Source organism: Mchenga conophoros, linkage group LG8 (genome assembly GCF_057382185.1).
Source record: "Mchenga conophoros isolate Kocher_MC1m ecotype Shallow Benthic linkage group LG8, M_conophoros_male_GT1.1, whole genome shotgun sequence".
Classification (NCBI taxonomy): domain Eukaryota; kingdom Metazoa; phylum Chordata; class Actinopteri; order Cichliformes; family Cichlidae; genus Mchenga; species Mchenga conophoros.
The window spans coordinates 11,115,613-11,128,834 of NC_140533.1; the positions used below are offsets into that span (position 1 = coordinate 11,115,613).

General features: G+C 40.5%; 2 protein-coding genes across 3 annotated transcripts; one reads left to right on the forward strand and one right to left on the reverse strand.

Moving 5' to 3' along the window:
- The first annotated feature begins 1,489 nt into the window (after positions 1 to 1,489).
- On the forward strand, positions 1,490 to 7,621 carry dlgap5 (discs, large (Drosophila) homolog-associated protein 5). Of its 2 annotated transcripts, XM_085284026.1 has the most exons (19): positions 1,490 to 1,642; positions 2,540 to 2,787; positions 2,871 to 3,052; positions 3,227 to 3,301; positions 3,416 to 3,455; positions 3,554 to 3,631; positions 3,751 to 3,840; positions 3,955 to 4,035; positions 4,156 to 4,193; positions 4,287 to 4,537; positions 4,787 to 4,948; positions 5,047 to 5,135; positions 5,283 to 5,443; positions 5,533 to 5,634; positions 5,803 to 6,055; positions 6,143 to 6,720; positions 6,847 to 7,012; positions 7,176 to 7,219; positions 7,364 to 7,621. In XM_085284026.1, exons 2-19 carry the CDS (start codon positions 2,550 to 2,552, stop codon positions 7,472 to 7,474), a joined length of 2,739 nt encoding a protein of 912 aa, XP_085140152.1. In that variant the 5' UTR covers positions 1,490 to 1,642; positions 2,540 to 2,549; the 3' UTR covers positions 7,475 to 7,621. The 2 variants fall into 2 exon arrangements, with proteins under 2 accessions (XP_085140152.1, XP_085140154.1); XM_085284028.1 differs by lacking the exon at positions 7,176 to 7,219 and having other exon boundaries at positions 7,364 to 7,578.
- A 174-nt stretch (positions 7,622 to 7,795) lies between these two features.
- Positions 7,796 to 13,110, reverse strand: rsph10b (radial spoke head 10 homolog B). Its single transcript, XM_085284029.1, has 17 exons — positions 12,836 to 13,110; positions 12,666 to 12,741; positions 12,431 to 12,499; positions 12,036 to 12,209; positions 11,876 to 11,961; positions 11,679 to 11,799; positions 11,403 to 11,579; positions 11,181 to 11,277; positions 10,971 to 11,086; positions 10,710 to 10,899; positions 10,512 to 10,620; positions 10,262 to 10,341; positions 9,794 to 9,933; positions 9,144 to 9,248; positions 8,911 to 9,048; positions 8,425 to 8,500; positions 7,796 to 7,962 (listed from the first exon to the last, which is right to left on the reverse strand). Exons 1-17 carry the CDS (start codon positions 12,940 to 12,942, stop codon positions 7,796 to 7,798), a joined length of 2,028 nt encoding a protein of 675 aa, XP_085140155.1. The 5' UTR covers positions 12,943 to 13,110.
- Positions 13,111 to 13,222: the final 112 nt, after the last annotated feature.

Genomic DNA, 13,222 nt, shown 5'->3' on the forward strand with positions numbered 1-13,222 from the left:
ATTCCAGTTACTTTAAAAATAAAAAGGATGAGGATGGGCTAGAATAACACAAATATTAACTTGTGATGAACTCCTGGAGCACTTGAAACATGCCAGAGATCATAGAAATCTACTGTTCCGTGGTTCTTGGTAAATAACAGAGAGCACTGAATTCTTGGCACCTATGACATATTAAGCTTGTAATATCTTTTTTTGGTGCTTTTACAGGAAATGTAGTTAGCAAAATCTTACAAAAAATCTCATGAATTAGGCTTGAACAGCTTTTTCTTTTGGTTTTGTCTGAACTACATCCTAACTTGTACTTCGTCCTTTGTCCTGCAGGGGAAAAGGACAGAAAATGTGATGACATATTATCTCTTAAAAACACAGTTGCGAGTTTTGTTGACAGAGAGGTTAGAAATGTAATATTTAGTCAGGTTTTTTTAATGACCTTTAAAACACAAGTGTTGTTACTATTTTAGGACTTAAATCCACCATAAAACAAAAATGATCATGACTCAAAAATGTATTTGTGTTGATGTTACTTCATTTGGTTGTTGAACTACACTACACAGAGTTTCATGTGGAGAGAAAAAAAGGTGTGTACATTTATATATGCTGTTGGAAATTTTCTCACCTGTTTATGCTCTCCTTGTTTGAGTTATGACTTTGTCGCTGGTCTCAGAGTCAATTCTGGTCTAACAGGCAAGTTACACAAGAGTGATGTGGACACTGAAGTCTGCATAAGGTACACAAAGGAGTAAATGGAGTGTGTATAGCACTTGGTGCAGTGGCCCCCTGCCCCCAAGCTAGGCAACTGGCTCCAGCAGATCCTAGGAACAACATCAAGATCTCTGTCCAGAAGAGTGCAGTCCTAGAAACAGCTACTGCGCAGGACCCTGAAGCTCCCAGGTCCCAAGCTTGAAGGATAAAAATCACCTGCAGGGGGAAGAGGAGGGAAAAAAAACAGAGATATTATAATTTATTTGGCTTCAAAATATCACTTTTTAAATCTTCTGTCTAATTGAGAAATGTATTAAACTTATTTATGATGAACACTTTTATTTGCATCACATTGTACAATCATTTCATTAGTTTTCTGTGGATGCATGTGTATTTTTATTTTAGGTTGCTTTGCAAAGTAACAAATAATGATTTACAGTTCATTTCATTCCACATGGATTTAACCCACATAGCTGATTGCTGATTATAAATAATTCCCGTGTTCAACTATATCAGCTAAACAACTTAATATTAATACTAATTGTTACCCTTCCTACTGTAAATGCCTGATTTTATCAGACACATGCATATTGTGTAATTATACAGGGTTTGACCTTTAAAAAAAAAAAAAAAAAAAGAATTTATTCCAAGCAAACGTTTTTATACAATTTTTTTCTCCACTTTTCTGGACTAATTTCAGCACACAATGGAAAGTTGTTACAACAGCAACAAAATAATCAGAAGAAGAAGAAAAGAAACTAACCAATCAGGGCTCACGTACGACTTGCAGCCAATCAGCGTAAACGTGGACAAATTTTAAAAACTCACCCGCCATGATTGTTATGTTTCTGCACTGAGCGTGTACGTTGCGCTGTCAGGTTTTAGTAAGTAGACAAAAAAGAAAAGAAAAATATTGTACCTCTTTGGAAAAAGAAAAAAGGTAAGTTGGGTTTTTAATCATAAAAGTTGTTCACTTAGATATATTTGTTAACGGAACGTTGAACTCTGCGCGAGTCCTTCTGTCAACAGTCGCGGTGGAGTGGGTTACAAAACTAGCATTGGTTGAATAATTAGCTCGTGTTCCTGGTTCGCCTTTGAAAGTATCTATTTCTACTCACTACACTTTTTAGTAGCAGTAGAACAAAACACTGTGCTGGCTCACGTTTATTTTCTCCAATTTTTGCCTTATTATATTTTGCTTTTACTCAGGTATGTAGTTGGTGTAAGGTTCACGTCTCCTTCAAATCATACTTTAATCCAGTAACACTGACGTTGACATTTGTTTGCAGAGAAACCACCAAGGAAAAAATTAAGCCATCGCGACGCCATTCCTGTCGTTGTTTTAACGCAATTGTTTGAATTTCCGGAGAATAAGAAAAGCGGGAGGGGAAAAAACACAGCGTCAATATTTTTGATCTGTTGGTTGTTGCGTCTGCAAGCTTGTAGCTAAACAGGCCAAAATGAAGCCGTTTTTGCCGTGTTACCATTTATAGTGCCTAGCCTATACCACATACTAAGAAGTGTTTTTTTTTTTTTGTTTGTTTGTTTTTTCCCCTGACAGCTCTTGCTCAGTACATTGTCCATGTTTTGGGAATTATTTTTGTGTGGTTTTAAAATTGCCACCACATGAATAATGACACTAATACGTTTAAAAACTGCCTAATTTCTATTCTTATAGCTGATTACAACACAAAAAACGAAAAAAATTTGCCATTCAGTTTTTGATCCCTCTCGTTTTTATCTAATATGCCAAATGTCTCCTAATGTCTGTAATATCTATTGCATGCAATCTGCAGTACCTTTCAAAACATTATGTTTCCCTTCTTGAAAAATCCAGATACCTGATTATGGAGTCACGATTTGCTCACCTGCGGCAGCGGGACACCAGTGTGTCGATGCTTAGGGTAAAAATGTCTCGGAGAAGGTCTCATTCCCAGAAGGAGAATCGAGAACGTACTGTGAACACCCGGAGGCAGCTGGATAAACTCCCAGAGCTGGAAATGTCCTCCCTGAATGCCTCTATTGCAGTGGCCAATATGTCAACCATACAAGAGAAGACGAAAAACAATGAAAAACCTGCTAAAGGTATGGCTTCACAGTTTTAAAAAAAAATGGACTGCTCTAGCTCTAGCTGATTTGTGCCCTTTCCCATGCTTGTTACTCCACAGCAAAAGCAGTGGAAGATAGGCTGAAACAGCTCGAGCGCTGGAAGGAGCGGAAGGCTCTTGAGAAGGAGAAAGAGAAGAGGGAAAGGGAACGTAAAGGGGTGTTTAAGATTGGTCTGTATCATCCAACGGGAACCATTACCTCACTACCTGCTGTCCCAGATGCCTCAGCAAAAATCCAAGAGGTAAGAGGGGACTTATCAAAAAACACTTTAGGTAACTTATTATAAAACAAGTCTGTGAATCACATCCCTATCTTTTTGTTGGTTCTTTCATAACTGTGATGACCACATGATATCAGAGGATATTCTTTTTGGTCTCAGTGGAATTTATTTATTTATTTTTGGTTATGTTTTCAGAAAAAGGCGAACACGGCTCCATCCCAAAGTATTAGAGTCACTCGTTCAATGAAACAGCAGCAGCAAGTGGAGAAGGTACTGTTTTCTTCCACGCATGCACCATTGTTTTCACAAGTTTCGTATTTAACTATTTAAAACAAAAAACTAATACTTTGTTCATTTGTTTTTCTATTGCCTCAATTTCTGCAGCCTCTGAAGATACAAGATCCAAATACTGGACTGAAGAAGGGTAAATTAACTGAATGCCCCTTAACTGAATTTTTATTTTTTTTAATGCAGCTTTTGATTAGAAGCAGTTTTAGTAATGACCTTCTTCTCTTTCTGTAGGACAACCTGCTGTGGAAAGATCAACAAGGACCCGGCTAGCTTCTGCCAAGCCTGCATCAACTACGACCAAGACCAAAGGTACAAATAATTTAAAAAAACTGCCCTTGAAACCAGCCATTGAGCTTTGTTTGTTTTGCAGTACTGCAATCCTGTGTTTAGCTCTTAATTTGTGTCTGTATTATCCCATTCTACCATAGAAGCACCTGCCGTACGAGCTTTGTCAACCAGATCTGCCAACAGACCTCCAGTTCCTGTGGTAAAAGGCAAACCTAAGGACAAGACTGCAGGTATTGTCTGGTTTGGAAGCTCATTTCATATCGAAACTGGGAAGGGAAGTTAAGAAATGGCGTTAAGGGATTAAAACAAATGGATATTTGTTTGTGTTTAATGTCTCTCACCAGTGTCCGATGCAAGAACCACAAGGAGCCGAGCAAATCTTAATCCTGTGGCTCCCCTGTCTGGTGCACAAAGGAACTGTAAAGGTATCATGAACCATAAAACCAAAACACAATTTGTTCCAAATGTGTCTGCCTCACTTTACATTGTGAACAGTTGTTGGAATTTCTCTCACCATTTTTGTTGTCCTTCTTTATGAAACACAGAAGCAGTCAATGACACTATCCATCATGCTGTCTCAGAGGTGAGCAGTTCAGTGAAACACACGACAAACTAAACTTGTGAAACTTTTAAGTAACTTGGAGTTTAATTGCTTTGCTGCTCCTGTCGTGTGCAGGAACCTGAGCTGACAGTGCCTGAGATGCAGGACATTGAGAAAAGACCTAGTCCTCCCAGCCCGACACCATGTGCTGAGGAAGAAGACATGGTGGTGGATCAATCTCCAGCCAAGCCTGTTTCTGCTGATCTCGTCCCATCGACATCCTCATTTGCTCCAGAAGGTTTTCTCTTCCAGGCTCCGACTGGCTTGTCATCCTTCAAGTTTGAGCCTCTCACACCTCGTTCAGCAGACTCCTTCCTTACACCAAGGTCTGCTTCTTTTTTCCGTTTCATCTGCTCAAATTTTCCTTTTGCTAAATATGTACTGAAACACTGATGTTGGCCACAGTATTGCAAAACACCAATTAATAGATGTGTTTACTGCTGTTGTTACTCAGCATTACTGTGACGAGTCAGGCAGTAGTATCTTTTCTTTTTTCTTTTGGGCCCTTTTTAAAGAAAATATGTAGGCTTTAGAATTTCAGTCAATCTAAAAGCAGTGCTGTTCTTTCCATCCAGCTCCAGCTTCAACCTTCCACCAGCCCCCGTATTCAGTGATGAGCAGAGCGAATCGTGTCCACCTAAATCTCCTCTGCGCTCTCCTCCTCATACCTCTCCCACGGTTGCCCCTCCAAGTCCAGGTGGATCAGTGGAAACCAAGCACGACGTACCATATTTCAGGTACTTTTCATATTGTTTAGTCTTTCAAAAAAGAACGCCTTTTTTTTTTTTTTTTTTTTTTTTTTTCTTTTAAAAACATTTTCTTTTAAATGCTTCAGATCAGAAATGGCCAATGAGACAGAGAGACTGATGAGCTTGTCTCTCCACTGGGAGTCTAAAGTGGAGGATGAGTCCATCCCAGAAGAAAGTGAGTTTATCTTCTACACCAATTGATTATTAAAACCTTGAATATTTAATTTTGGTTCTGTAGATAGTGGTTGTTTTTCATATGAGGAAAATGGTGGATTTCTCTGACTAATAGTAATTTTGTTATCTTCTTTCTCATCGTGTTCAGTGAGAGATCGCATGCGCACAGCTGTTGGCCAAGCACGGCTGTTGATGAAAGAACGCTTCAACCAATTCAGCGGTCTGGTGGACGACTGTGAGCTAGGCCGAGGGGAGAAGATCACCACCTGCACTGACCTGCAGGGGTTCTGGGACATGGTTTATTACCAGGTGATGCCTCGAGAGGTGCAACACACACATTAACACGCAAACAAGGAGAAGTGACCTAACATCTGTTTTGCACTCTTTCCGCATTCCAGGTCGAGGATGTCAACAAGAAGTTTGACGCTCTGAAAGAAGCGGAGGAGCGAGGCTGGGTGGAGGAGCACAAGCCTCCACCACGACAGAAGAAAGTAGTTAAGGTAAAGATTCCTAATTTAAGCTTTGGTTCAATAACACTGCTTTACTTTTGTCAACACACAGCTGTGCCATCATAAAACTAATTGAGTTTTATGGTTGCTGTTTCTGTAGTCATTTGCATATGAAGGCCTCCGTGTTTAAGAAAACAGCTTGTCCCGTCTTTTTCACAGAAACAGCTAGCAGCATCTGCCAAGCCTGCAGGAACTAATGCAGCAGCTAAGGCTCGTCTGGCTGCCGCAAAAGCAGCCATGAAAGCCAAAAAGCAGGCAGCTGAGGCAGAGAAGGCAGCCGGTGCTGCTAACACTGAAGACTGTCTCGTCTTGAGCTCTCAGAATCCACACCCACAAGCAGGGGCTCAAAGGCAGGACACAGTGGTCTTTGATGGAGGCTTCTTCCAGGTGGAGAGCCCAGCTAAACAATCAGGTGACTTGCATGCCAAAAGTTTGGACTTTGGATGACTCTGGATTTGGTCTAATCATATTGCACATGTTGGGTTTTTTCTTTGTTCAGTTAGGAGATCCAGCCATTTAAATGCTGCTGTGCTGCCTGGGGTCTCTCCCTGCTCCACATATCTCTCACCTAGAAGGGTCACCCGGCGCTCCCTTGCGTTGGCTCAGACACCTGTTCAACATGTTCACGCACCCGCACACCTCCGCCTCACTCTCAGACAAACCCCAGAACCAAAGTCTCAGTGCGGCACTCCTCAGGCGACCCAGAGCAGAAGGGACATCGTGAACATCTCAATGGATTTCTCACCTGTCAAGGAAGTGATTTCAGATGACACCCAACCTGACGGATGCCCTGCACAAGTGTCAGAAAAAGTCTTCACAGACATTCCCTCTGTTCCACAACTCCTTCCAGCAATCCTCGAGCCAGCCGAGGATGTAACTGTTGATAACCCTGCCAGTCCAGCAGTTCCAGGCTCTCCGTGCAAACAACCTGCCGTGCCCCCAGCTCCTGAGCCCTCATCAGCCCCGAGCTTTACACTGTCGCCCTGTGCAACTCCTAGCCAACCTTCCGTCTCTTCATCTGCTGTGCAGGGCCTAGTGGAGACTCTGTGTCACACACCAGACAGCACAGTCGTTGAGGTAAAATAAATTTCCCTCTCAATTCTGTTTTGTGCTTCAGAACAAATTTTTTTTTTTTTTTTTTTTGGGGGGGGGGGGGGTGTTTTCTAGCCATGTAATGAATATATTATTCTCTCGTAATTTTAGGAAATTTCTGGACTGGATTTTGAGAGATACCTCCAGCCCTCAGACAGATGCAGCCTGTCACCAAGGGACACAGTTGCGACAGAGACACTGTCACCCATGGCAGTGGATATAGCGATGGAGAGTCCTAGAGGACAAGCTACGAACTTTCTTACTGAGAAAGAGTCTGGTAAGACTAATGTTTTATAACTTGGCAACACTAACTAATGAAAGAGATTTTTATGTTGAAGTGTTGTTGTTTTTTTTGGGGGGGGGGGGTTTGTCACCACATTTTTAAAAACTACACATTTTCACCATTTTATTCATTCTTTTGCTCACTTCTGTCACGACAGCACTGCCAGTGGTGTCTTCGGTGTTAACTCGTCACTCACGACAGGTCAAAGTTTTTCCACTTTTCTTCTAAACACTAGGGTTTTATGGAGTGGTTAAGTAGATAGATCGATCCTAATGTTTTGTCCAAAATTGTCTTTGTGATTTTTCTCTTTGGATTTTTTTTTTTTTTCCCCCTTTTATTCTTTAGGTACAGACAGCAGAGTCTGCCTTGCTTCTCTTCACCCCAGACCTGAAGGACAAGATACGCCAGTCAGTCTGTCCGAGTGACCTCATGGTCTTCACCCCTCCTAATATTTAGTAAAGAGACTGAAGAAAGTAAAGAAGTGTTTATTTTTGACTTGTTTTAGCAACTTTTTACACTTTTTAATATTAAAAAAAAAAAAAAAAAGATTTTTGACGTTCTTAGATGAGTAGAAAAGTTTTCTCACGCAAAGTTCTAATTAAAGTTTTGGTTACAACCAATAAAGTGTGTGAGGTCATTGTATTAATATTTTCACTTCATAATGCTCTAAACTGAACCAACAAAACTAAGGACATGATAGCTGCATGTTGTTCTGACAGCATTATTTGGCTTTTGTTTCATCTTATCTAGAGCAACCTGAGATTCTGGGTGGTGCTTTTATTCCATTATGTTTCTTGTGACCAGCTGGTAATAGTCAGAGGCTGGGAAGAAAAAGTGGTTGAAGAATTCATCGACAGTCTTCATCTTAAGTTCCAATTTGCAGTCTTTAGTGTTGTTTTCTGCTGGTCTGCACATGATTTCACCTTCAGGATCGTCTGTGTACTCTAAAGGAAATAAACACGTTAGGCATTTTAGTTCTGACACAATCATTCTGAGAATTTGAAAGTACAAACCAGTTTTAAATATGTGATTTGTGAAGTGTGTATTTACTGTGCATGTCTAGCTTACATTGAATACAATAAATGTCCCTTCATTTTCTGAACCATTCTTATGTAAAACTTTGGGTCTATGAAATTTTGAATCTGTAATGATGACAGTAGGATAACATCAAGGGAAAAGAATTTAAGCCTTCTTAGGTGGTCAGTCTGCAAAACATTTAAGCATTTTCAAGGCGAAGTTATGGACTCGGTTTACATCCCAGTCACCACTGAAATGAAAGGTTATTGGTTTAAGTTCTTCAAAAAAAACCCTGCCCAGGCAAGATAAGACCTGCTTCTAGAAGGCCTGAAGTCCTATATATATATATACACACACAGGCATGCATACACTGAAACTATAAACCAAACCTGCAGGCTCGGGTATCTCGTTGGCTTCCGTCTTGACATCCCACTGACTTCCATCCTGAGCACTGGAAATCCCAGTCTGCAATAAAGATGGGATTTTATCTTATTAAATATTTTAGCAAAGTTACTGCCAGTTTTGTGGCATATTCCAGAATCACCCTTCACAGATGCAGCCCCAGTCATCTGTGTTGGTTGTTTTGTCAACCAATACTGGCCTGTATCGGCTAGTAAAACTGCCAGAAGGAAAACTGAGTAACACTGAAAGTAAATGAATAGGGGAAAAAATACAGGAGCTTGTTAATTTTGAAATATATAATTATGTCACAGCTTGCAAAAATATGTTTGGTCCTTAATATGTTTGAACAACTACATATTTTACATGTGACATGACATTACAAGGTTAGCAGATACAGAGATTATGAAAGCGTTGAGACAGGATCTGACCAACTGGAAGGGGCTGTTTTTTGTCTGTATCATCTCTTCACTGACCTCCACCTCAGGCGAATCCTTCCTGGTTTCAGTGTTGGACCCAAAAACCCGATGGTCCTCCTTCAGTGTTTCAGAAACCTGCTCACATGTAACTTCTGCGCAGCCCAGAAGCACCTCAAAAAACTCAAGGAACGTAATCTGCAATGGAAAGAACAGAACAACAGCTCTCATGATTCAAAAAGAGTAATATTGTACCAAAAAACAGCTGAATGAGTTTACTGATGTAAACAGACCTCCAGATCAACACTGGCAGAAAGGTTGTCGGGGTTGTGGCTTTCTGTATTGATGATCTCCAATAACCTCCTTGTGGTCAGCTTATGGTCCAACAAATGGAAATCCTGCAAGTGGTTACAACATGAGGTTTTAACTTTGATTAATTGTTTTTGTGATAAATAGGCATGTCATTCATCCTATCTGCTGTTGTTGTTGATAAAGACATTTAAATCAGATTTGTTTGACCATAAATCCACTTTAATTTTTTTAAAGTATTGTATTAATGTCAAATCTGGGACATAAAACTTTCATTCAGTTTTATTTATATAGTGCCAAATTACAACAACAGTTGTTTCTGTGTGCTTTATAATATAAGGGAAAGACGATGCAATAATACAGGGTTAACCCAAACAATCAGATAACTTCTAACAACAAGCACTTGGTTATAGTGGGAAGGAAAAATTCCCATTTAACAGGAAGGAAGAAACCTCCAACAGAACCAGGAGGAAGAGCCACCTGCCGTGACCAGCTGGGAGTGAAGGGAAAGAGGGAATAGAGCAGCAGTAATCATTTAATACTGAGAAGCTTTTAGTTTGCACTGATGAAACAGGCAGCAAAAATGTAATGTACTATTTATACAAGCAAAGAAAAGTGTTACAGTTTGTTGCACCTTGAACATCCACAGCAGGTGATGGCAGGTCATGGTCTGTTCATCCCTGGTGGCTGTGCAGAAAAGCTGAAAGACTTCCCAGCACCTCTTCATATAGTTCATAGCCACCACTCCAACGTCTGGCTGCCTAAACAGAAAGCCTGGACAGACGCAACTATTGTTAATGAACAGTTAGTACTACATACTATAGAGTTAAGCAAGAGTGTTAAACACTACAACATCAGGATTCTACAGGAGTATCAAAACCTGTGAAGAAACCCAATTGAGGAACCAACAAACTACTAAACCAAAACATTAGTAGTAACTGAACTTTTCTTTCACCGATTTGCTCTTTTAGTTCTGATTACAGTGTCGTTTGCTGTTACCTAGCAGTACCGCTGATGAACGGATTGTCTCTGAAGTTCACCAGCTAGTGAAATACAATTTAAATGAATCACATACAATTGGGTCTGTAGCATGTGTAAGCACCTTTTACATTCTTAGCATTTGGAAGGATGTCATCTGTCATCAGTTTGGAAAAACAGGCAGCCAGAAGGTGCTTTGGTGACCTGTAAATAGAGAAAAAAATGAATTATTACAGATAACTGATCATGATTAATCCCGATTAAACAAAGTTTTCTTGAGTATAAACAAACTGATTTTATTAAGTTTATTAAGGGACACCCCAGGCAGTTTCATTGTGATATCTTCTGATAAAGATAGGAACAGGTTCCCTTACACCATGTCTTTACTGTGGATGTGGTGGGCCACAATGACAAGATAGCTGATGAGCTTGCGAAGCAGCACAGGCGTGAAAGGCGAGTGTATCTCTGCTGGATCAACATCCTCTGAAACACACAGAGTGAAAGCGGTTAAAATAACCTATAAATACTCTCAGAGGATCATTCAGTGTCTGCTGTGGAGCAGTCCCTTTCACCTCTGATAAGACGGTCTATCTGTGTCAGAGTTATGCCGTGATGATGAATGTTACAGTCTTTGAGCAGGCGCCAGAACTGAAGACGGGACAGCAGGAGGGTGTTCACCGGGGAGTGGGCATAACCAAGCCTGCTGTAGAAACTACAAATTGACCTCAGCTCTCTTTCTTGCCTCAGCACCACAAACTCCACCTGTTACACATGATACACGGTTTCAGGGTGGGAACACGGCTGTAAATGAGGACGCTGGGCTGAGGACTGACCTGTTTGCGCTCTGTGTCACGTTTTCTTTCCGGGATCATGTCCAGGAGACAGTCAATGTTCAGAGCCATGTCTGGTCCCAGTAAAGATGAGTTACTATGTGACAGTGGGAACGCACCTATGACAAATTTCAGAAGGATTTCAAGACTGCAGGATTGCTTATTTCCTCCTTTACTATTTTGAACATACTCTTGAATACTGTTGCTCCTTACCGAGAGGAGCACTATGTGCTCTCAGGTTGGGTGTGATAATTTGGTCATCCACAAAGTGTCCCTCGAATGCACGCCCGTCACTCAGTGTGAATTTTCCCTAACAAAGGTGACATTTTTCTGAATTTTACAATCAGAGTTGATTCATTCTGCACTTTTAATACATCAATAAGAAAGCATACTGTGGATTTCTCTAAACTTTTTCCAGCTGACAGTGAAACACACCTGCCCGTGCTTTTTATTGTTCTTCCATTCTCCTTCATAGATCGCACCACCAGCGTAGTAAAAGGTTCCCCATCCATGCCTCTGACCCTGAGCAAATTCCCCTGTGTATCGATTGCTCTGGGAATACTGAGATCCATCTTTTCGTCTTAAATTCCAGACATGTGTGCCTTGGCCATGCTGCCGCAGGAGCAACCAAAACATAAATCTGATTCAAGAATTAATTTTTTTTAAGCTTTATAACTTCATATATAATTAAACTAGGGTTTTCTTTCATACCTGCACTCCATCCTGCCATGCCCCAACATACTTCTGTCCCAGATTCAGCCACCGCATCGTGCCCTTTCCATGCCTCTGGTTGGTCTTCCACTCACCAGAGTAAGTGTTCCCAGAAGGGTAGCTATCAGGAACAGATGTTATTGCAGGGTAATTCAAATACAACACCAGATGAGGAGATATATTCACCTGATGCATACCATCTCAGTCCACATCCTTCTCTGTTGTTCCTCACCCAATCTCCTTTGTACCAAGAGTTTTTTTCCTCGTTATAATACGCCGTACCCTAGCACAAACGAGACCAATTAAAAAGAGACAACCAAATTCCTAAAAAATGACAAAATCAATGGTAAATCATACCTTTCCATGTCTCTTGCCCTGATGCCACTGCCCGCTGTAAAACAAGCTGTTTTGGGTACATTTGTAGGTTCCTGTCCCATGTGGTATACCGTTGTAAACCTCCCCCTTATAGGTGCTGCCATCTGCCCATGTATAAGTGCCCTGGCCCATGGGAATATTGTGTACAAACTCTCCCTATTAGATAAATTCAATTCAGTATTTTGCCTGCATTCCTTTATCAAAGACTTTGCCTCCACATTATGTTTCATTACACCTTACTGACCTGTATTTTTATGAGTGTGTATATAAAGGATGGCTGTTTTTAGAAATGTTACATATACATTGACTTTTCAAAAACCCTGCTTAAGAAAGGATACTGTACAGTTAGTTTTTAATGCATAATTTCTGTATGCTACCTCATATTTTAGTCCAGCTGCCCGTGTGAATGTGCCGAATCCATCCATAAGTCCTTTGGAAAACATGCCCTTCACAAAAATACAATTCAAACATACATTTTTGTTATTTGTTTGATGCATTTTTTTTTGGAAGGATATAAACACATTTCAAAATATATTATAATATAATAAATCCTTAATTGATTTATGAAATTCGGTCATTATTTGTATTTGAAATTCATTTGTAAAGCTGTACCTTGTACACATGGCCTCCTTCAAAATAAGCTACACCTTGTCCATGAAACTGCCCTTCACAGGTTTCCCCTTCATATCTGTCAGAAAGACACCAAACCTCACACCCTGAGTAACTTATACGTTCTCTAAAAACAATTATTCACATAACTAACGTCGTGAATAACAATGTACCTCTGTTCAGTTAAGATAACAAGTGGGGGAAGTTCATAGTTGCCTTCGTCCTCGGGCTGCTCGTCACTGTCAGGATGATTCTGGAGCTTGATTTGGCTCATCGTCATCGACTTTTAAGATCGTCTACCCTCCTCCGTTTTGGATGTCATACCCAACTGTTATTGTTTTCCCTTTTTATTATTATTTTTCCCAATCAAACATTTTCCTTAGCCTCTTTTCTATTTCTCATCTTGTCTCAAGTACTGCACAAGCTGGGAATAGGAACTTAACCATGGCAACGGACGCTTACAACTACGGAAGCCTGAAAGAAAGCCTTCATTTGAGTTTGCTAGGCTAATCCTTGGTCACACCCTGACCTGGTGGGCTTTGAATGCGCAACTGATCTAG

Bases quoted from the DNA above. Each gene is read 5' to 3' on its own strand.
- dlgap5 (XM_085284026.1), top strand. From the start codon at position 2,550: ATGGAGTCACGATTTGCTCACCTGCGGCAGCGGGACACCAGTGTGTCG. The intron at 3,632-3,750 runs GTACAAATAATT...ATTCTACCATAG, and splicing joins AACTACGACCAAGACCAAAG to AAGCACCTGCCGTACGAGCT. The intron at 4,538-4,786 runs GTCTGCTTCTTT...CTTTCCATCCAG, and splicing joins GACTCCTTCCTTACACCAAG to CTCCAGCTTCAACCTTCCAC.
- rsph10b (XM_085284029.1), bottom strand. From the start codon at position 12,942: ATGACGATGAGCCAAATCAAGCTCCAGAATCATCCTGACAGTGACGAG. The intron at 11,580-11,678 runs GTATGAAAGAAA...CTCCTGCGGCAG, and splicing joins CATGGCAGGATGGAGTGCAG to CATGGCCAAGGCACACATGT. The intron at 8,501-8,910 runs GTCAGTGAAGAG...TCTTTATTGCAG, and splicing joins AGGATTCGCCTGAGGTGGAG to ACTGGGATTTCCAGTGCTCA.